The following is a 22881-nucleotide window of genomic DNA, read 5'->3' on the forward strand; positions in this document are numbered from 1 at the left end:
AAGAGAGCAACCGAAGAAGAAAAATAATAATTATAACAATATATTTTCATCTACTACTAATCCCTACTGAAACAGATTCTTTAACTTCACATTGGTATTTTGTATATTACTCAGAAAACGTTTCAATGTTTGTCAAAATGGTTTATTTTGAAGGTTATCACCGGAAGTACTGTGTTATTTATTCTATCTGACTTGACAGTGGTCAATAAAAACGAGCTGCGTGCTAATATAAAACTTCCTACAGTGGACAGAATAATACCAGTACGAAGGCACCTTTCCCTTTAAAATAAAACCGTAAAATTAGTCACCCCCGGAAGAAAAGATTAATTTTATGCTTTTATTTTGAAAACTGTGACCGGACGTTTTAAGTTTTATTCTGACGAGCTTGACGCTGGCCAGTCAAAACAAATGTGACGTGGCTAATCCCGTGCAAGACAAAAAGAGAGAGAAAACCTGAAAGATTTAAGTATTTGCTGAGGTGCGAAAAGGTTTGTAACGTGAACGGATTGTAGTGTATACCGAAATCAGCCTTTGTTGTAATCTTTTACGAAGATTTTGATGAGAAAAACCGGTAACCTAGTTAGCAGAATGAGATTTAGCGTTAACTGCTAGCAACGAGACTTTGACAGCTGAGCAGGAGAAAAGCTAACTGATAGCAAAATTGGAAAAGTGGCTGTTGTTTCTCCAAGACTAGTTTGGTGTTTTAACAATATTACAACTGAAACACTTTCAAGCTTCCATGATTTACGTTTACTTTCGAGTAATTTAGCTGAAACCCAGAGCGACGTACAGTGCGTACCAAATAACAAGCAACTCACAGTAAACACTGCGTTTCAGAGTTATAGTGCCTTGAACATGAATTTAACAAAATATTCCTGTGACTCTAGAATGGATTTGTATGGGCCAAGAGAAGTGCTAAGGGAATAAGATGAATATAAGCAAAGGGGAGGGGAAGATAGGGGTTTATTTTTTAATCTTCAGACTGGCGCAAATTGGATAAAGTACAGGAGGAAGACCTGGGATTGTGATCAGGGGGAGAGGGGAACATGAATTGTAACTTAATTTGCAAAGGGAGATGGAGGGTAACTGTGCTGTCCTGGGAGAAGAGTTGAGGCAAATTGCCACAGGAGAGGGATGCAACAATCATACAGGGAGAAATCCATTGTAGAAAAGGCAGAGAGACCAATTTCCCATCCAACAGTAGCAGAAAATAGACCAGAATGCAATGCAGCCACAAGACACAAGGCGTTTTGAGCGAAGGAGGAGACTAATTTTATCTCGACTAGCAAAATGCTCCCTCTACTATCACTATTGCTTTTGCTGTTGCTCTCCCCACCTACATGTATAACGTACAGCTGAATGGAGCAAGTCCAAGCTTGTTTTCTGGGGGGTCAAAAGGCATTCTGGGAAATGTCAGAAATCACTAACAGAAGTAGACAAGGGAAAGTGAGTAGACCAAAAAAGTAAATCTCAGCACTTCATCACAAGACAACTCCAGTAATACATTAAACATGATAAATTACAGCTGTTACAAAGCACTTCCCACCTCAAAGTCCTCTAATTGATCCTTAACTAACACAGCTTCCAATATTAACCCATCCACCCTGCTAAGTGTTAGCTAGATTTGTTTCCAATCCAGAAACAAGGTGGTATTACTCTGTTGATTTGTGGCTTTGGACAGCTGGGCAAATTCAACTTTGATTTTGGTTCCTAGGGATACCTGCAGCATTATATACTCTCTGCATCGAAAAAACATCTGAAAAAGTTTTCTGCCTAACAGTGATATCCTGCTTTTATTTTGTTGTTGTTGTTGTTTTTTTTAAACACCCTGCAGGCATGTGCTGAGAAGTGAAGATGTCGGACAGCGAAGCCTCCAGTATGCCAGCTGGGAGTTCAGAGGAGGCAGCAGAGAAGCAGGAGGCCTCCCAGGTCGAGACGCCGGATGCCGCGCCCGCCGACAGCTCGGCCGACAACTCCACCGACAACTCCACCGACAACTCCACCGACAACTCCACCGACGTGGCCCCGACGAGGAAAGCCAGGAGGAGACCGGACGCCAAACCTGTGGCCGAAGTTCAGGAGACTCAGGAGACGCCTGAAGCAGAGGAGCAACCGGCAAAGGTAAGACGAGATATTCAACACGTATTTAACCCTTTTAAACAGCTACGACTGCAGCTAATGATTATTTTCATTATCTATTAATCTATTGATTGTTTTGATTTGATTAATCAATTCATCATTTAGTCTGTAAAATGTAAAAAATAATGACAAATGTCCATCAAAAGTGATAGTCAGGAGTGCAAGAGTCAGAGTCTTGGTGCCCTGGCAGTACATGTGCCAAAATGTTCCTGTGACTGTACAATGGTCATGTAGGATAACAAACTGCTGGAGAAGAACTAGGCAATGAAATGAGAGGAATAAGAGTTGAGGAGAGACAGAGAAAGGATTTTTTTAAACTTGAGCAAACAGCATAGGAAGATAAGGCAGAACGGGTCGGGAAGTGTTTTTCTTGAAGAGATAAGTTTTAAACCAGGCAAGTTTGAGTGAGAATATTTTCTCTATTCTCTTTGTTATTTGGTCTTGGGATGTGTTTTCAGGGAGTGTGAGGGTTACACAAATTCTGGAAGTACAACCACAGTCTTCTCCTGTTGATTATCGAGCAGCTTCACTGGAGCAGTTGGGGGTTCAGTGCTTTGCTAAAGGGCACTTCGGCTGTAGTTGTTGAGGGAAGGGAGAATATAACTCTTTCACTCTACTCCCCCCCCCGCCCAGATTTTCCCACCTGGTCCGTGGATTTGGATCAAAAGCCCGCTACTTAAAGGAATAGATCACACAAAAATTTAAATTGGGTCATTATCTACTCAGTTGAAACACAGTCAGTTCTCCATAAGAACAGTGTCCCGGTTCTTTAGAGGTTCAAAAAGGGCAAAAAAAAATGACCATAAAATTACTTCAAACAGCATAATCCAAGTGTTCTGAGATCCAAAAGTCCAATATTTGCCTCATTATCTCCTTGCTCCTAGTCTTGGATCAATAGGATCCTCCACTCACCTCGGGACCAGACCAAGGTTCAGTTCTTTTTATGGACGTGAATTGCTTTACAAAAGTCATTGATCTTGTCTCTTTCTCTCTCTCTCAGTCTCTCTGTCTCAAATGCTCCACACTCATATGTAATCTCTCTCTCTCTCTCTCTCTCTCTGTCTTCCTCTCCCTCCTCCCCTCCTCATCCTCTCCGTTGTGTCCTTCCTCCCAGTCGTCCAGTGAGTCGACGGTGGCTCAGGGTGGGTGGGGATACTGGGGCAGCTGGGGCAAATCCATCCTATCCACAGCAACAGCTACAGTGGCCACTGTGGGTGAGTTACATCCACAAGCTCCTCAATAACACTGAGTCACTGGCAGAATACCACACTCATGCTATCCCACTGTTTATTATTATTTTTTATTAGTGTTATTATTTACATTTTGATACTCTTTATACTTTTTAAGAGGTTTAACTTCTTAACTTCTTTATTTTTTTCTCATACGAATGAATGGCGGCGAGAGAACACTGATATCTGGACACAATCTTAAAAAGATTAACTTCTTTCTAATAAATTTAACTTTTTAAAGAGTAACTAAACCCCAAACCCAAATCTATGTAAAGCATGACATCTAAAGGTAAAAAGCATGCTACTGAAATGGACATCTGCCATTGGCTGATCTTTGGTGCCAGGTGATGTCACCTTTGATAGAGTACAACAGGTGGTGACATCACATTGAATTTAATTTATTGAATTTATTGAAATTGAAACTGATTATAGAAATCAAACTCATGATGCTCTTACCAAGTTTTTATCCTATTAAAACCATATTGCATTGAAAAGTCCTAGATAATTAGTTTTCTTTAAGATATTAAATTGATCCTGGACTCTTGATTTGTTCTGACTTGACTTGCCGTTCTACATTTAGACTTGAGACTTGACATTAATGATGTGGACTTGGTAATCTACATTTAGACTTGAGACTTGTGCCTCAAGACTTGAGACTGACTTGGGACTCAAGCAAAGTTGACTTGGTCACACCTCTGGTATCATGTGATGTTCAGATGGTTCTCCCCATGTCGTTCCCAGGCCAGGGGCTCACCCAGGTGATAGAGAAGGCCGAGACGTCGCTGGGAATCCCCAGTCCGACCGAGCTGTCGGCACAGGTCGAGGAGGAGCAGCAGCAGCAGGGTGAGACTTTGTTCTGTGGTCCTGTGTAGTTCACTGGGCAGAGCAAGGCGTTAACACTGCCAGGGTTAGAGGTGCCGATCCTCCTGGACCCACACACGCTAAAAATATATTCACTTATGGTTCTGTGAGGGGCTTTGGATACATAACACATAATGTATTATTGAATTTTCCCTCCTGTTAGTTTGTCAGGATGTCTCACAAAAACTTATGAACTGATTTCCATGAAATTCAGTGGACAGATCAGCCTTGAGCTAAGGAACAGTTGATTAGATTTTGGTGGTGATCTGGATCTGAGATCTCCACCATTAGACGATTATCGTGTTTTTTGTCATAACTATAGATACAGACTTCAAAATCCTAACGGTATCTTTGCAGGGTCAAGAAATCAATTGAACTCATGTACTTTCCTTAATTTAGATGATAAAAATGATGTCTTTGGGTGTTGGACATCTTTAAAGAGGCAATAAGTAAGATTTTTGCTGCCCCATAGCACAAAATGACCATAATATATCTGCCAGGGGTAGATCAATACCAATGACTCAATGATTACTTGATCAGCTGCTGAGATTTCTGTCTTTGAAAACTCATTTTCTGGCTTGTACTCTGTTTTGGAACTAACAATCCTCCCCATTGGAGTTTCAAGACTCTCCCAACTGGATCACCACTCTCATTAGCGAGGATTATCAAGCTGATTAACATTTGTCCATACTGACAATCCCTGAACAGAAAAGGTTGGGAATCATATTTACCCTAAATGATATAATTTTGTGGATGCCTATATCCAAAGAACTTTGAGAACCCTGAGTGTGTGGGTTTTTTAAGTTTAGGGGCCCAAGTGGGAATCAAACCAACTAACTCTGGTAGTAGTGATAGTGGGTAATCTATAATAGTGAGTATACATGTGTACAGTATGTGTTTGTGTTTGTTTTTGGCAGGTGAAGGCAGCAGTGAGGCGGATAAAGCGGGGGGAGACGGAGCGTCGGCAGTGGGAAGCGCCATAGGAATGCTGTCGTCACTCACCAGTGTCGTCCAGAGCACAGTGAGCAGGCATTTAACAGGAGAAATATATATATATATGTTTTTTTTAATGTTCTTCTTTTAAAGGAGAACAGAGCAGTATCTCTTAAGTGTCTGGTTTTTTCATCAAGTACACCAGTACCAGATTGGAGAAATGGCAACATTGCTATTAGGGCTGAACAATTAATCGAAATTTTATCAAAATCGCAATATGGCCTACTGCAATTTTCAAATCGCAGGAGGCGCAATATTTGTTAAAGGCGCAATGTGTCAAAATACCATTTTAAAGTAAATATTGTGGTGCTGCAGAGATGTCCTGGCCTACACATCATATTCTACAGACTTAAGAAAACATCTTTGTTTGGTACAGATCCCCGCAAAAATCACACCATAATCATTTTAATACGTTTTTCAGTGAAAATGAGAATAAAAATGATGTAAAAATGATCATTCCCTCTAATATCGCAAATCATATCACAATTGCAATCAGTCAAAATAATCGCAATTAGATATTTTTTCAAAATCATTCAGCCCTAATTGCTATGCAGTTTTCCAGAAACTGGTCTCTATTTTGTAATGTTTCATGCCGTATTTACTTTATTAGCTAAAATAATCCCAAACAGGAGAGCAAATATTCTCTGCCCAAATCTCATTCTCTTTTTTTTTTACCCTGCACATAAACAAAAAGTCACGTTTTAGTTCATTTTTGGAAGTCTAATTTTCATTTTTTATTTCGGTTTACGATATCAGTTTTGGTATTAGTGCTAGTTTAATATAATGATCTTGACTCAAACTCTTCCCCCATCCTCCGCTCAGGGTAAGACGGTGATAACGGGCGGTCTGGATGCTCTGGAGTTCATCGGGAAGAAAACCATGGATGTGATAGCGGAGGGGGATCCAGGCTTCAAGAAGACCAAGGGGCTGATGAGCAGGAACTCCACTCTGTCTCAGGTGGGATGACGACTTCACTTACAAAACAGCTATACATATTCATTTTTTTATTATTACTCTAAAATTCATCATTCAGGATATCTAAAATCTAGAGGATCTGTTTTGTTGACCAAGACAAATGCAATACAAATAAGTATTATATTATAAGTAAGACTAGACTTAACTATTTTACTTGACTAAATTTAAAGAGCTAGACCAGATGGGACAAAACTAAACACTATTTTTATCCCTTGACTTTTATGTTTGAACACCATGCAAATGAACAAAACTAGAGGCGACTAGACGAAAAAATAGACAGGATGAGACTAGACACTGTTTTTATCCCTTTACTTATATTTTATCACCATGCAAATAAACTAAAACTAAGACTACACTAGGACAAACTAATCTATATTAAACTAGACTAAACTAAACTAGATGAGATGAGACTAAACATTGTGTTTATCCCTTTACGTCTATGTTTTATCACCATACAAATAAAGAAAAACCAAGACTGCACTAAGTTTAAACTAGAATAAACTAATCTAAACAAAACTAAGCTAAACGAGATGAGACCAGATGGAACAAGACTAACCACTATTCTTAATCCCTTTACTATGAAGTTTTATTACCATGCAAATAAACTGAAACTAAAACTAAACTAAGATTAAACCAGACTAAACTAAAATGAATAAAACTAAATTAGACGAGACTAGAAGAGATGAGACTAGCCACTGTTTTTATCCCTTTATTTCTGTTTTATCACTGTACAAATAACCTAAACCAAACTTACACTAAACTAGACAAGATGAGACTAATCACTGTGTTAATCCCTTGACTTCTGTGTTTTATCACCATGCAAATAAACTAAACCGATCTAAAACCAAAGTCAAATTCGTCTTCTCCGTCCCTCCCAGGTGCTGAGGGAGGCGAAGGAGCGGGAGGAGCTGCAGACGGCCGAGGAGGAGTCGGCGGATCCGGAGAGGAAGGCGGTCGCTCACTACGGGATGCTGTTTGACGAATTCCAGGGTCTGTCCCACCTGGAGGCGCTGGAGATCCTGTCCCGGGAGAGCGAGTCCAAGGTGGGTTTGAAGAGAGTCCTTCCAAAATAAGACATCAGGCGTATGGCGGGAAAAAAAATTATTTTTATGTCCCACCACACATGATGCAAACTTAATTCTTACACCACAGATTCCCCTTATAGTGTAGATGATCTGATGAGATTTTGGAGCACCTTGTTGCATAAATTTGCATATTAATGAGGAAAAACACAGACAGACTGTGCCTCTTGTTTTGCTATTCCTAGTGTTACTGCAGTTATCACACAGGGAATTTGAATCAAAAACAAGAAGTTGAATGAGGAATAACAACCATGTGAAAATAAATTAAGGAAAAAAGTAGCATCATGTGCTACAAAATTATTGATGATGTGTATATTAAAAGAACTAAAGATCCTTTTTAAAGCATAATAGGCGACTTATGTAATTGGTTAACAAAATGACTTTTAGACTAGATCTTCTATATGGCAGAGACAGTGAATGATGCATTTCTAGTTTATACATAAAGCATGTTTTTTTTTCTCCAAAGGATCTAAGGATCTCCCAAGTCACCAACATTATGAACAACAAAATAAATGGCCACCTTGTCCTGACTGAGCAGTTCAGTGAGGCTTGCAGTGCGCTGATGTGTTTTTCATGTGTGTTTATTGGGAAACTGACACTGTGCCTCGCTTGTAGAGAATGTGTCGTTACCCAGGGACCAGGGAGAACAATTTAAAATACATTGTGAAGTGACAAAAAAAAAAAATAATGGGCATCAATGGAGAAATCACCCAGTTTGTGAAAAAGTTACATTTTGGCAATGAAAGTTTTGTGAAATGGAAGAAAATGAATTACTGTCCTATTTCAGGAGATTTTAATTCCTTTTATACAGATACAAGTCAACACATACTGTATATAGGCCTATATAGTTTTGTAGTGCAAAGTAACATTTGGCATATTGCTTATTAACCAACTGTCAACAACACAGTATATTTTTATTACATACAAAATTACACCTCTCTGCACACCCGCTGTAATGTTTGTAATTACTCTGTGTGTGTGTGTGTGTGTGTGTGTGTGTGTGTGTGTGTGTGTGTGTGCGTGTGTGTGTGTGTGTGTGTGTCTGTGTGCGTGTGTGCGTGTGTGTAGGTGAAGTCAGTGCTGACCACTCTGTCAGGAGAGGAGCTGGTTCGGCTCAGAGAAGAGCTGGACCTCATCAAGGAGCCGTTCTCCCTGGTGGAGTTTGACGACGAGGAAGTGGACGAGAAGAAAGGTAGAGTCTAAACTATATATAATACATAGAAAAAATAGAATAAACGGGTAGTGGCAGTCTGCAAAAGGCATAAGGGGATCATTCAAAGAAAAACGGTACAACTAACGGTAAACAGAAGCACAGTCTACTAGAAACAGGGCTGTTGTGTTACGGTTATAAAAATATCAGCACTTCAAAGTTAATGTACTGCACAATTACACTTGAACAAATTGTTTGCCTGTGGATTAAGACAAGAAAAGACTAAAATTGGTTCCTTGCCCATTGTTGCTTGTTTATTTCTGGTTCCAGATGCAGATGGCTCAGAGTTTGAGAGGGACTTAGCGGAGGCCTTGGATGGGCTCCATGTTTCTGCCACAGCAGACAAGCTTGGCAAGGTACCAGCCGCACATTTCTCTGTTTTTGATTGGATTCCATTCAATTAAATCCGGTGCAATTCAATATATTTGACTTGCATGACATGCTGTCCCTCTTGTTTGAGGTTCATTACAATCGCTGCTTGTTGCCAAATCCGCCCCTCCCTTTGGAGGTTGTTGTTTTATTTCAGTGGATGGTAAATGGATTGGAACTAATATGTTTTAGGGTAACAGTTCTGCTCCATTCTCACAAACTCTGTGTTATCTTATCATCTAATAATACGAGGTGTTTACCCCCCAACCAGGCTTGTAAGAGCACATGCAACAAGATTGCCGAAATGACCAAACCATTAAAAGAAGAGGAAGGAAAGGAGGAGGAGGATGTGAAGAAAACATTCTCTGTGGAGGTATGGGAATATTGACTTTCATATGTAACATTTTTTATTAAACGTTACAGTTATTATGCCCACTCGGCTCGCTGGTTAGAAACATGGAAGATTTTTCCAAGCATGAAACTTTTGATTGCTGGTTTGAGGCTGAATGGCAATCAGACCAGATTTGTTTAAGTTTCTATGAGTTCTGATAGAGTCCGCTACAGATGTTGTTATGGTTACAGTCCAGCCTATTCATTTTAAATCAGTATTTTGTGTCATATTATTAATGTCTTTGTTAAGAAGACATGTAATACGCAGGATAATATGCAGTGAGCTGGTTATCAGGAGTGTTGAGTCTTATTTCGCGATAATGACCGCAGGATATATAATGGAGTTTGAGATTTTTTTGGGGTTTTTTTTTTGTCAAGGCAGCCGCTATATTGGGAACCAGTGAAATTATCTCACTCCATCGGTAGATTTTTTTCCACTTGATTTAAGAAAAATAACATTTTAAAACTTGTTTCTGGATTATTTTGCAGTGTGCATGTGTTTTCCTCTGTGTGTTGTTCCGGTCTGTTCGGCCCTGTGTGTTCATATGCTGAATCTCGTTGAATCTTGTTGGCTCTTGTTGGATCTTGTTGGATCTTGTTGGCTCTTGTTGGCTCTCGTTGGATCTTGTTGGATCTTGTTGGCTCTTGTTGGATCTTGTTGGCTCTTGTCAGGACGTTCACGCGGCGGCCATCAGGAGCCTGGCAGAGCTGACGGCTCGATCCATCGAGCTTTTCCACAAACTGGCCGAGACGATCCTCTTCTCCAACAGCAACACACAGGCCAGCCTGCTCTCACAGTAAGGCAGCGTGTGGTGTGTGTGTGTGTGTGTGTGTGTGTGTCAGTTTGAACGTGTGTGGAGGGATCGTAGGAGTTACACACTGTACAAATCATTATTTCATGATTCATATTTCTCGTTCTGTATTTGTCATAATGTCTTTCCTCAGGTTAATGGTTGTTTTGTGTAAAGAAATCTCCCTGATGTCCAAGAAGTTCACCTCTTGCCTGACAGCAGCAGGGGTAAGGCTGATGTTACTGACTTTACTCTGCATTTTGTTCCAAAAGTTTAACATTTAACATTACAAAACAAGTGTTGATATGAAAGTAGAACTTATTATGGAAAAAAAACACTTTAGTTATTGGTTAAGACCTCGGCCTACCAAATATTTGTATCTGTATTTTTTAACTTTTTTATATAAACAAATATCTGTTTTGCTACTCCCTATATTATTTGTTATCAAGGCACAGCTCAGTATGAAACATTTGAAGTTTGGCTCTATAACAGGGTTGTGTTTGGTTCATCTGAGAGTCGATGCTAATCAGAACCAATCGCTCTGTTTTTACAGTCCAATGAGAAGGCAGATGTCCTCAATCCACTAATAACAGGAGTCTTCTTAGAGGTTTGTGTCTCATCGTCACTGAACTCACATCACATACAGAGAATTGAATTAGTCTGTTAGATCACTGCACATGGTTCTACATTTATCTATAGCCAATGATCCAGTTTCCCCGTGAGATTCATCAAAGATTCGTCTTGGAAAATTATCGCTGACGTGACTTTTCAGAGAGACACAGACAGAGAGAGACACACACAGAGAGACAGAGAGAGAGAGACACAGAGAGAGAGAGAGAGAATGACACACAGAGAGACAGAGAGAGACATAGAGAGAGAGAGAGAGACACACACACACAGACAGACAGAGAGAGAGAGAGAGAGAGACACAGAGAGACAGACAGAGAGAGAGAGAGAGACACACACACAGAGACACACAGAGAGACACACACAGAGACAGACAGAGAGAGAGAGAGACACAGAGAGATAGAGAGACACACACACAGACACAGAGAGAGAGAGAGACACACACACACACAGAGAGACAGAGAGAGAGAGACACAGAGAGACACACACACAGAGAGACAGACAGAGAGAAACACAGAGAGAGAGAGACACACACACAGAGAGACACACAGAGAGAGAGGCACACAGAGAGAGAGAGAGACACACACACACAGAGACACAGAGAGAGAGAGAGAGACACACACAGAGAGACACACAGAGAGAGAGACACACACACAGAGAGAGACACACACAGAAAAGAGTTTTCAAGAAACAGGGAGAAGATTTGTGACTGATTTATACTGTTATATGTACAGTTATGTCACAGATTGGTAATGTCCATAATCTCCACTGTATTTTTAAACAGTCCTGGTATACCTATTCTAGTTAGGAACAAGCTTCCAGGCAGAGCTTTTCTGCCGGAGTCACTGTACAACTGCACACTTGTGTTGTTTATTTCAGTAACTTCTGATAATGCCTGAATCAATTTTGCCTCCACTTCCTGATCAGCTCCTTCCCTTATGGTTTCTATCGGCCGCACAAGGGTTTCGTCACAATGTTGCGGTGCGAAAAGTTCAACTAGGACTGAACTTTGGATGCAGCTCCACACCCGCATTTTGCTTAAGTCATGTGTGACACAAGCCATTAGAAATAATGTATTTTAAAGCAGTGATTCTCAACCTTTTCCATATCAAGGACCCCTAATTTAGTCCACATTAGAGCCACGGACCCCCATTTGATTAGATTTTGTCTCTCTGACCCAAATCTGAGAATATTTTTATTGTCAGATATGATTTTGATCCAGAATCCCATGACTGTCTGTATTGCAGGTAGAGAGATAACAGAGAAACTATGATCAAAACAGTCATTCTTCTACATTCTCTGATTGTGTTAACTTCTTCTAAATGAAATAATGGTGAAGTTTGATAATTCATCGATTTGCTGGGGACCCCCGTGGAACCCCCTCAAGGACCCCTGCGGTCCCCGGACCCCACGTTTAGAACCACTGTTTTTAGAGCACAGGGGTGGAGTTAATGTGTCTTACGTCAAAGTGGCATAAGAGAGTGTGAGAGAGAGAGAGAGAAAGAGAATGTGAGATAGTGCTTGTAGATGTGTGTGTGTGTGTGTGTCTGTATAAAACTACACTAAAGGGATTTACAGGGTGTCCGTGGGGTCTTAAAAAGTATTAAAAGGTAATAAATCAATTTAGTGAAAATTAAGGCCCTTAAAAAGTATTAAAATGTCTTAATCGCCATTTTATGAGGTATTAAATTTTGTAGCTATTTTTTCAATGTGAATAGCCTATTTGTCCAAAGAGTTTGTGTGCTAAACGTTTGCATGAATTTATTTATTTTGCTCCTCACAACTACAACAAACTACAACCGGAAACAGTATTGCATAACCCGGAAGTTAAGAGACGCTTTCTTGTGAGTGTAAGTGGAAAGTGAATGGGAAAGAGAGCAAAGCATGCAAAGACCACAGAGATTTTTGTTAATGACTGTGTTATGTGTGTGTGTGCGTGCGTGTGAGCGTGTTACTCTTATTACTTTTAATAAACCTTGCCTTTGGGTTAGTCACTCAATTTCTTCTCTTGAGCTTTGTTCCCTCCCAGCCTATCTGAATTCTGTTGTATTGATACAGTGGTCCATAGAAGTTATCGCAAATTAAGACTGTTTAGTTTTGCAATCTCAAAATCAATGTATAGTAAATGTAAGTTAAAGGTGTCGCTGATGTAACCGGTTACAGCTCGAAGTGGCGTTGAGGTCTTAAAATATATTGAAAAGGTCTTAAAAAAGGTCTTAAAAGGTATTGAATTTAACTTCAGGATTCCTGCATATAACCTGATTTACAGACATTTATTTGGGAATTTCAAAAGAGAGTCTGGGCGCCGCAGGTTAACACACGTCTCTGATCTTCCAGGCGTCCAACAGTGCGTCTTACATCCAGGATGCTTTCCAGCTGCTGCTGCCCATACTGGAGGTTTCCCACATCCAGAGGAGCGCCGAGTCCAACCAGCAGTGAGCCGAGAACGACGCCTCTTCCCTCCCTCGCTGCTTTAGGAAAAAAAAGAAAAGAAAAGAAAAGAAAAGCAGGGACTCTTATCAAAGCAGAGCATCGACGCATCGTTAAAGTTTTAAAAAAAAAAAACGCCGGCCTCAGCTTTTACTCGGGTCATGTTTTCAGTTCAAGACAAAAGGCAATTTCACGCCCGGGAGGAAGAGCGTGTGTTGCTGTCAAACAGTGTTTACTCTTAATTGTGGGTTTTATTGCAAGTGCCGGTTTATTTGTAAAGCACAAGTAGAAGGACGGAAGGATGGAGTGACAGTATTGAGGAAGTTAATGGGATTCGTGTTTTAATGACGATCTCTTAACTAACAGTCGAAAGGGAACAAAGCGGAGAAACTAGCGTGGCTGTTGTTCAATTTTCAAGATAAAAGCCCAGCAAGACGCAGATGTTTTTATGCTTGTTTTCGGTGCGACTCACTAGCCAGCAGCACCTTTCCCCCCCCTGCAAGAGATAGTTTGATCTAATGCTGATCAGTCCCACAAAACAATCAATTGGTTAATACGCAAAACTCTTGTGTAACCAGGGAGTAAGTTAGTCATCTTTTTTGCTTTTTATTCATATGTATGTTCACTAACGATTACTTTCATTGTCGATTATTTTCTCGATTTAATCGATTAGTTGTTTGGTCTATAAAATGTCAGAAAACGGTGAAAAATGTGGATCAGTGTTTCCCAAAGCCCAAGATGATGTCCTCAAATGTCTTGTTTTGTCCACAACCCAAAGATATTCAGTTTACTGTCATAGAGGAGGAAAGAAACCAGAAAATATTCACATTTAAGAAGCTGGAATCAGAGAACTTTGACGTATTTTTCTTAAAAAATTACTCAAACCGATTAATCGATTATCAAAATAGTTGGCGATTAATTTAATAGTTGACAACTAATCGATTAATCGTTGCAGCTCTTATGAACACTACTTTTAAGACGCACTCAGTGTGTTGGTAGCTCACAGTTTTGCCTCAGAGAACTGCTTTAAGAAATCTTGGTGTGTCTCTCCTGGCAAGATACATTCGGATATATTTTTCTCTTTATTGTGCGCAGTGTCATGATGAATTTATTTCTCTGCATAATATCTCTCTGAGCCACATGTGCACAGTACATGCTGAACAAGTGTGAAGAAGTACTTTTCCAAATCCCTAATGTATGGATTGTGATTCTTTGTATTTTAAAATACAGCAAGGCTTATGTCTGGATTGGCTTATCTCTCCTGTTATTAAATGTATTATTCATGAAACCTCAGAATAGCCTCAGTATTTCAGGTGGGGTTTTTTTTTTAATCTTTTTTTTTGGTCTGATGAAACAGTTTTTATCTTCCATGAAAGTTGGGATTGGAGCGGATTTTCTTCTGATCTGGATTCAGTTTCTGCTCCTGAACGACTAACAGCTTTGTGTTGTGGGGAATGTGAAGTGATCTCTGGTCTTTTTTTGGAGCAATATATATGATAACTGTCAGATATTTTAAATGGTTTTCAAATAAATATGCCTTCTTAAACTGAGGTTTTGATTGTGAGAGATTTTTTTGCTTTGGTTTCACTGTCTTTCATGATCCTCTTGTGTTTCAAGACACAACAATACAAAAAAAATTATAAAAATGTACTGCAATTGAAAATGGTGTGCAATACATAGTAAGGTTATATTGGTTCGTGATATTGTCCTTTCATGAAATATGGGATATGAGCCAGTCATGTCTGCCTCTGATATGATGGAGGTTCCAACAGGCTGTATAACCCAACATGAGATTTTATTTTCTCTGCATTCATTCTTTGTACTTATTAATTTAATTGTTCACTTATGTAAATTAATTCTTCATTCAAAGGCCTGATGGATCCCAGAGTTGCCACTGAATAAGTGCAGTGGAGAGTTTTAGTGTCCCATGATGCTTCAGAGGCTTTTCCACCCTGACAAGAAAAAAAATAAATTATGGGGAAAAAACTTTAAACTTGGAATATGTGTTTTTCAAAACTCAAAGGCAGAGATTAGGAGTATTTTGATGCACAATATCTGAAGACTATACATATCTTGAAAACGGATTGAAAATAGTATTTAAGGTTAACATTTTATTAAATGAACAAAATCTTCAAAACCAGCTGATCTTCTTGTGAACCTTTATTTTTTGAAAAGGATCCTTGAATTAATGAATGAAAACAGTTTGCAGGGAAATGGGAAGTTCAGTTTTGAATTACTTTTGCCATCCAATAAGACTTTGAATTTTGTCTTTATGTTCGCATGCTTTGTATACTTGAAGTGAATTAAATTTGGCCTGACAACATGTTGTAACATTATTTGTCCAGCAGATGGCGAGAGAGAGAGAGAGAGAGAGAGAGAGAGAGAGAGAGAGAGAGAGAGAGAGAGAGAGGCCTATTTAAAGACAGAAAATCTGGATTCTGTATCTTTATTTGAACCAGAATAATCCTATCTGAAAATACTTTGAAGAACCAACTCAAAATCAATAGATCAGTCTGATCTCAGACTGCAAAAAGAGAGGATTAGAAAATCTGTGTAAGTCTGATCCTGATTAAAAGTAAAATCAAATGTGAACTAATAGAGACCGTCAAAGTAAATCTGATATCAATATCTGCAAAAGTAGACACATAACTGTTAGTGGAATATATATGAAATAGGCCTATTGTAAATTGAATTGATCTTGTTTTATTCAAAATGTATAAGGTAATGCAATCTTTCAGTCAATCAGTTGTCTTAAACATTTCAGACCATATCAACTAGGTTCTATTTTTTCTTTGAAGATCATCTCTAGTATGTTTGAGATCTAAAACACAGTAGGCTAACAAACATACCGGAGAGATATTTTAAAGAAACTTTTCCCAGAGGTAAATTCGTTTCGAGTTCGTTTTTAACAGATATTTTGTGGCAGAAAGCAGGATTACTAATTACTAGGCTACTGTATTTCTAATAAAGTCAGAAAATAGCATTTCAAAACTCTTGTGTCAAGGCTCATTGACTCTGGCGAAACTGATTTTCTGGTTGTAAAGATGCTGAATCTCAAATATGGACAGTATTTGAGGCCTGATCTGATTGTAATCAGATATTTATAATTATTTTGAGCGTGGGGTTAATTCGCTAGAACATTTAGTAAACATTGCCATTGTACTTGGTAAATATCATATTCACAAATGCAAATATGATGCATATGAAATGCACGGCCTGCTTCAGAAAATACTTCTATTCTCTCTTAAATGTATTAACATAAAAAAGTGAGTCAACTTTCAAACGTATGCCGAATTATTACCGTGTACACTTTTTTAAATGTCTGCTTGTATGTATTTTTCTACAAATTTCGTTTTTCATAAAGAAACAATTACGACGCTTTTTCTCGGTGCGCTTCCGCTGTTGATTCTTTGACTTCCGCTTCAGTTGACGGAGGCGCTAACGACGTTAGCAGCAGGTAACGTCGAGAAAATTCCCACCAGCGCCTCAGGTAAGCCGTGTTTTTGTGGTTTATTATCTTCACATAACTATTCTGTCATATTTACAAGTGTAGGCGGTTGCTGTGGCGCATTCAGCAGTCAACGGGAGCTGAAACGCTGTGTTTTATCAAGCTAGCCTGCTAAGCTATTGCTGTAGCTGCGTAGCTGCGTAGCCGCTGCTGTATGGGACGTAAACGGTAAAGCTTGCCGCTTGCTAGCCAGATATTAGCTTGGGCAGCTCATAGGTAGCGGCGTTTTGCTGGGCACAGCTTAGCTAGCTCACCACCACGCTTGTCCTTTCCTCTTAACCCAACAAGCCGGATTCAAAAAGGTTAGGCGGGTTTTGCACTCCGGGTTTGAAGCTACGTTTCGCCAGCTGGCTGCAGTCAGAGGTTCAGCTGGGATTTGACCTGGCAGGTGATTCCCGAGGTCAGCATCCTCATTTCAGCGTAATGATGGAAGAGGATTCTGGTCATTCAGTGTGTGAATCTGATTTTATATGGGGATAATCATGTGGTTGGATGGGCTCAGCTAGATTCAGTGCTTTTGGGAAGTTTGTAAGGTTAGTTTAAAGGGAAAATCCACCCTAAAACACTGTTGAAAAGCAGCTATCAGCGATGCACCTTGCATTTCTGTGCCCATTTTGTTGTTTGATGATGTATGTTTCTTATTCCCATGGATACCTGGCTAAACATAGACGGTGTAACGTTCCATCAAGATATTTGCAGAGCAGCTGCAGTGGAGTTTGATAGCAGAAAATGTTTAATCTAGATATCTAAAACAATAGCAAACGTCAGGTTTTGGTATCAGAGCAAGGGCTTCTTTCTAGACTCTCCCATTTTGCACCGACGTTCAACAATTATACAGGGAGAAATCCATTGTAGAAGAGGCAGAGAGACCAATTTCTCCCACCAGTGCAGCCACAAGACAGGTGGACTCTCACTTTTTCACAACTGGAAACCCTTCCTCTCTTACTATGCTATCGCTGCCACTACAATTATTACTCTCTCCATTTAGCTACATGTATAACCCACAGCTGAATGCAACAAGTCCTTTGGGGGTTGTCGAAAAGGCATTCTGGGAAACATACAAAAGCACTAACTGAAGTAAAAGGAGAAGAGATAGGATACAATATACATTGCCAGGGTGGATTTATTCCTTGGAGAACCGATAGCAGTAACACTAGTCCAGGAGCTTATCAGTTTTTTGGTGCGGACCAATCAGGAGCCACTACGCAATTCGGCACAGGTTCTCGATACCCAACCTTAGGTGTTACAGGGGATGGAAAACAGACATCAATCCTACATCATAACACACATTATGCAATGGGTAGTTTGAGCCAAGTATCTGTATTGGTTGTTATGCCAAGTCTTGTAGTAACCAGGCAGCTAGCGAGCAATCTTCCTTGTTTTTCTCTTTTTTTCTTTTGTATGAAAATATTCAGTCTTTACACATGGTTGTACACTCAGTTATGCCTCATACTTTGCATCGCTGTCTAACTGATAATCCTGGTAAGTGAGGTGAGTTCTGAATGCGTTCACTAACCCTTGTCTCGTCTTTTCATCTCCTCCAGACTTGACTTTCTTCATCAGACTGCCCCCCCCCCCAAGAGCGCCTTAGGATCATTGGGGTTTTCAGTCCTTTTCCCTGATCTGCCAAAATGCCAGCCGCACTTGCAGATTCCAGTCAGATAATCTGTGAAGTATGGGCGAGCAACGTGGAGGAGGAAATGAGGAAGATCCGGCAGATTATTCAAAGCTACAATTACATCGCCATGGTAAGAGACGGTCTTTTTGGGAAGAGTCAGATGATGTTGGTGATACTAAGAGGGAATGGCGTCCGGTTTGCTATATAATTGAGTAGAAGTGTGCACATACAACTTTCTAGAGCAAGGTCCTGGGATGAAAAAATTGTCAGACAGAGCCTTTGGCATTTAACGTCATATGTCATTGGTGGATATTTTATACAAATAAAAAAATATACATTAACCTCGAACCCCGACAGTGTTGTGTGTCACGCTGTACCTATTGAGCTGCACCGGGGCAAAACAGAATCAAACAAGGCAACAGTAAATATTATGTTGTTCCCATGAATGGAGCAGTTCCCCTCACAGCCAATCGGTAACAAATTTGTCACGTTGCTTTGACCTAATTGTAATCGTAGCGCCTCCCCTTGGGCCGGTCATTGTAAATTTGAAAAGTGCAGTAGTGAGCTGCATCATTTCCCCAAGTTTTGCCAAAATGTGATCGTCTGATCTGATCGGTGTCTTTGCCCGCGTTCCCCTTTGGACAATTAATGTAATGTTTAAAATAGCACAACAACATGGTGAGTTGTGTCATTGGGACTAGCTATTGGTGATGCATCGTACATTTCTGGGTCCATTTTGTTGTTTGGTGGTGTGGTGTATTTTTCGTAAAACTGGCCGAACGCAGACAACGTGGCGTCAGGGAATGTTTTAGCGACCCGTCCCTCAGAATCAAAGAGCGAGGGCTTCTTTCTAGAGACCAATTTCTCCACCCACAGGAGCAGGAGATAGACCAGAATGCATTGCAGCCACAAGACAGGTGGTTGTGTTTTGAGTAAAGGAGTGACTCTTGCTTTTTCTCTACTGGAAAAACACTATCTCTTGCTCTTACTGCACTGTCACTACCACTATTTCTCTTTCTATCTACACCTATAACCCACAGCTGAAAGCAACAAGTTCAGAACCCTTCTGTGGGGGTTGTTGAACGGCATTCTGGGAAATGTAGGAAATCTCTTACTGAAGTAGAAGTAGACGAGACAGGCTGAGGGAAAGTGGATTCAACAAGAAGGATGCCTAAATTATACGAATTTATCACAAACAAAACCTCCTGGAATGTAAATTGCACATCACACACTGATGATATCTAACAGTTTAAGATTTTTCCCTTAACGATGTCTTATTTTCCACCAGGACACAGAGTTCCCCGGAGTGGTGGTCCGACCAATAGGCGAGTTTCGCAGCACAGTAGACTACCAGTACCAGCTGCTGAGGTGTAACGTCGACCTCCTGAAGATCATCCAGCTGGGGCTAACGTTCATGAACGAGGACGGAGACTATCCGCCCGGCACGACGACGTGGCAGTTCAACTTCAAGTTCAACCTCACGTAGGTGGTCCCTTACTTTCCACAGGGCAGGAAACTCACTTTTTTTTTTCCTCCATCTGGCACAGTGGCTAGTGTATCCCAAAATTCACCAGTCATTTTTGCTATTTTATCAGCCAACTAACTTTTAGAATTAGACCTCAGAATAATGGTTGGTTACCTGCCCAGATTGCTGGAAAAGTAGATCGTCTTACCAGCCTCTTTCACAATTTTAACAGCCAGCTAGATTTTTTTTTAGGGTTATAAAATAGGACCTCCAAATGATGGTTGGTTAACTGCTGAAGTGGCTGGTAGAGTAGTGGTCAAAATATAGTAGCTTTTACTTCTGAAACTTCCCACTCTGCTTCTCCATCTTTTTCGGTGTACAGACAGTGTACAGACAGTGTACGTGATCAGACTAGGAAATGGGCATTCGAATCGCATTTGCTACTACAGAGCCGACCGTTATTTAAAATGACGCAAGTTGGTAAAATAGAGGAAGCGACCACTGAGTATTGGAGCAGTGGATGAGAAAGTCGGATAATCAAATTGATGGTAATATAAAGTGACAAAACACTGTAATTGTAAATTCTGTAACTTGTTTCAGGTCTCATTTTGTGAGCGATTTTAATTAATATTTGCTTTTTATCTTTAATTTAGACAGAATTGTGTATCACAAGAACTCAGTATTATTTCATTACAATATAATTCTATTGACGATAAAAGCTAATGCTGAATTATCACCCAGTCCTTACAGCAGGACATACAACACTACATATAACTACAGTGAACAAAGAGATAAAATACAGAAACCTACACTTAAAATATAATAATTCTTGATGCCTTTTTACTTTGGACCGCCTTCTCTCCCACTTTGAGACTCTCCCTCTGAATTTGTGCCAGAATCTGAATCTGCAGTTGTCTTTGTGTGTCTCCGCAGAGAGGACATGTACTCGCAGGACTCCATCGACCTGCTGCAGAACTCCGGCCTCCAGTTCAAAAAGCACGAAGAAGAGGGAATCGACACGCTCTACTTCGCTGAGCTGCTCATGACCTCCGGCCTGGTGCTGTGCGAAAACGTCAAGTGGCTCTCCTTCCACAGGTTGGTTAGTCGTCTGTCTGTGTGTCTGTTGTGATTGGCTCATGCCAATTCGAAGGACTCCGCTTTATGAATCTTAAAATTTTAGAAATTTTAGAAATCTAAATCCAAGGCTTTAAAAGGTCTTGAATACAGCTTCAGACTCTTGCCTCTCTACCAAGAAACCTAGTAAGAAAAAAAACAAAACACCAATACATAGCAATTTTACCTTTTTTTTTTTTACAATTCAGAATTGATATCAATACTTGTAACCCCTGTTGTTTTAAGGAGGTGATGTTCCATTTTTCACATCAAATTATTGGCAGAACAGACATCAAAAATTCTTACAATGTCTTAGTTTGATCTGCCTGACATCAGTGCGTCAGTGTAATGTTGTTTCTGCAGACCGAACTGTAATAAATCCTCTTTCTGTGCTTGGCAGCGGCTACGACTTCGGCTACCTGGTGAAGCTCCTAACGGACGCACGGCTCCCCGAGGAGGAGCACGACTTCTTCCAGATCCTCAACCTGTTCTTCCCCGCAATCTACGATGTCAAATACTTAATGAAGAGCTGCAAGAACCTAAAGGTAAAACAACGATCACGGCCCGCAAGTCCGACTGCAGCGTCTGCACTTTCTGCTGAAACGCAGCACAAACCAATGTTTTGACAAATAACAGGCAGCCGATCAGGAGCCTGTTTGATACAGAGCCATTGTTTTGCTTTGATTTGATTGACTCACGGTCAGAGAGAGTGTACGGTGGCCAGCAGGGACAAAGTTTGAGAACAGGCAAAGACCGAAGACTGTGTATAACCGAGGCTTTCAAATGTTGTCATCTCAAAATTTTACTGGGCTTTGGCACGTGGCAAATATTCATTTTGGACCCGCTTGTGTACCCGATAATGCAATATGCAATGCCCAGCCCAATGTCAAAATGAAGCTTGAGGTGGCTGACTGGTGTGTGTGTGTGTGTGTGTGTTTGTGTTTCTGCAGGGAGGACTACAGGAAGTGGCAGACCAGTTGGAGCTGAAGAGGATTGGGAGGCAGCATCAGGCCGGATCGGACTCACTGCTCACCGGCATGGCTTTCTTCAGGATGAAAGAGGTACGGTCACACACTTTTCTTATAGAAAGCGGTACGGTCACACACTCTTCTCTTAGAGAGAGGTTTCAGAGAGGGTCACAAATAAAGCTCCAAGGTTTTTCAGGTTTTTTAGACGCCTCAGAAGCATCTTCCTTAACTCTAGCCTTCTGAGGTCATGAAGTGGACAAAACAATGGAAACACTGCATGAAAAAGTAACAAATTACAAAGGCAGCCACACAGGCACGTTATATAAAGGTGACTTTCAATTAGCAGTAATTGTCAGCTTTAAAAAGAGGTCTGACAATCACCACTTTTATGTGAGTTTTCAAAGTAACATGAGGCAATTAACATAGTTCAAAGAGGTCATATAGTCAGTGGTCACATTGTAGGTGCATGCAGCACGGGGAACAGTCTGGAAAGTCTTGACATGTCAAACATGGACAGACTGCGTCGACAAAGAGGATCGGCAGTTGCAGTCAAAGGGACAGACGGACACCTGACAGGATCGGTGCTTAATCAATCAAAATCTATAGAAAATCAATAATTTGTCTGAACAAAAGTTGGTCTTTATGGCATGGCTGCTATTTGTAAACCGCTTATATTCAGGGCCGACGCACACATGATGTCATGACATGCATAACCTGGCGTAACATAACAAGACCTGGAAAAATCATACGGTCGGATGAGTCGTCTTTAACCCTTTTCCCTAAATTTGGACCTCCTCAGAGGAACTGTTAGTAGATGTTTGAAAAAAATTTATAGCAAAGTTTACAGTAGTGCATTTCAAACTTTAACCTTCAGTGTTATATATATATATATATATATATATATATATATATATATATATATATATATATATATATATATATATTATTTCAGGCTGTAGTTTTAGGTTTTACTCTCTTTTGATTATTATTATTTTGTTTCCGTGCTATTGTTTTATAATTGAAACTGATACCTGTGGCTGGTATCGGTACTTTTGGAAAAACTTCGATATTACGGCAGTCCTAGTCAGGTAGCATGTTTGTTTCTATAGTATA

General features: G+C 40.2%; 2 protein-coding genes across 2 annotated transcripts; both read left to right on the top strand.

The window, feature by feature from the left end:
• The first annotated feature begins 400 nt into the window (after positions 1–400).
• Positions 401–14641, top strand: fam114a2 (family with sequence similarity 114 member A2). The gene is made up of 14 exons (XM_071513761.1): positions 401–488; positions 1835–2121; positions 3254–3353; positions 4110–4211; positions 5147–5250; positions 6045–6179; positions 7076–7240; positions 8348–8471; positions 8760–8845; positions 9130–9231; positions 9921–10045; positions 10194–10266; positions 10593–10646; positions 13004–14641. The coding sequence occupies exons 2-14, from the start codon at positions 1855–1857 to the stop codon at positions 13103–13105; spliced, it is 1539 nt and encodes a 512-aa protein (XP_071369862.1). The 5' UTR covers positions 401–488; positions 1835–1854; the 3' UTR covers positions 13106–14641.
• Positions 14642–18185: 3544 nt separating this feature from the next.
• Positions 18186–21861, top strand: LOC139639622 (CCR4-NOT transcription complex subunit 8; the record flags this gene model as incomplete). The annotated part of the gene is made up of 5 exons (XM_071513760.1): positions 18186–18352; positions 19511–19704; positions 20621–20782; positions 21201–21345; positions 21751–21861. Coding segments are annotated over exons 1-5 (729 nt in total), but the record flags the coding sequence as incomplete, so codon positions are not given.
• Positions 21862–22881: the final 1020 nt, after the last annotated feature.

The sequence above is a fragment of the Centroberyx affinis genome, unplaced genomic scaffold (assembly GCF_046629955.1).
Source record: "Centroberyx affinis isolate AG114_WGS23_722 - 3 ecotype Tasmania unplaced genomic scaffold, CSIRO-AGI_Caff_v1 ptg007492l_1, whole genome shotgun sequence".
NCBI lineage: Eukaryota > Metazoa > Chordata > Actinopteri > Beryciformes > Berycidae > Centroberyx > Centroberyx affinis.

Coding starts and splice junctions, on each gene's coding strand:
- fam114a2 (XM_071513761.1), top strand. CDS start 1,855: ATGTCGGACAGCGAAGCCTCCAGTATGCCAGCTGGGAGTTCAGAGGAG. Junction 10,046..10,193: donor CAGGCCAGCCTGCTCTCACA/GTAAGGCAGCGT, acceptor GTCTTTCCTCAG/GTTAATGGTTGTTTTGTGTA. Junction 10,647..13,003: donor TAACAGGAGTCTTCTTAGAG/GTTTGTGTCTCA, acceptor CTGATCTTCCAG/GCGTCCAACAGTGCGTCTTA.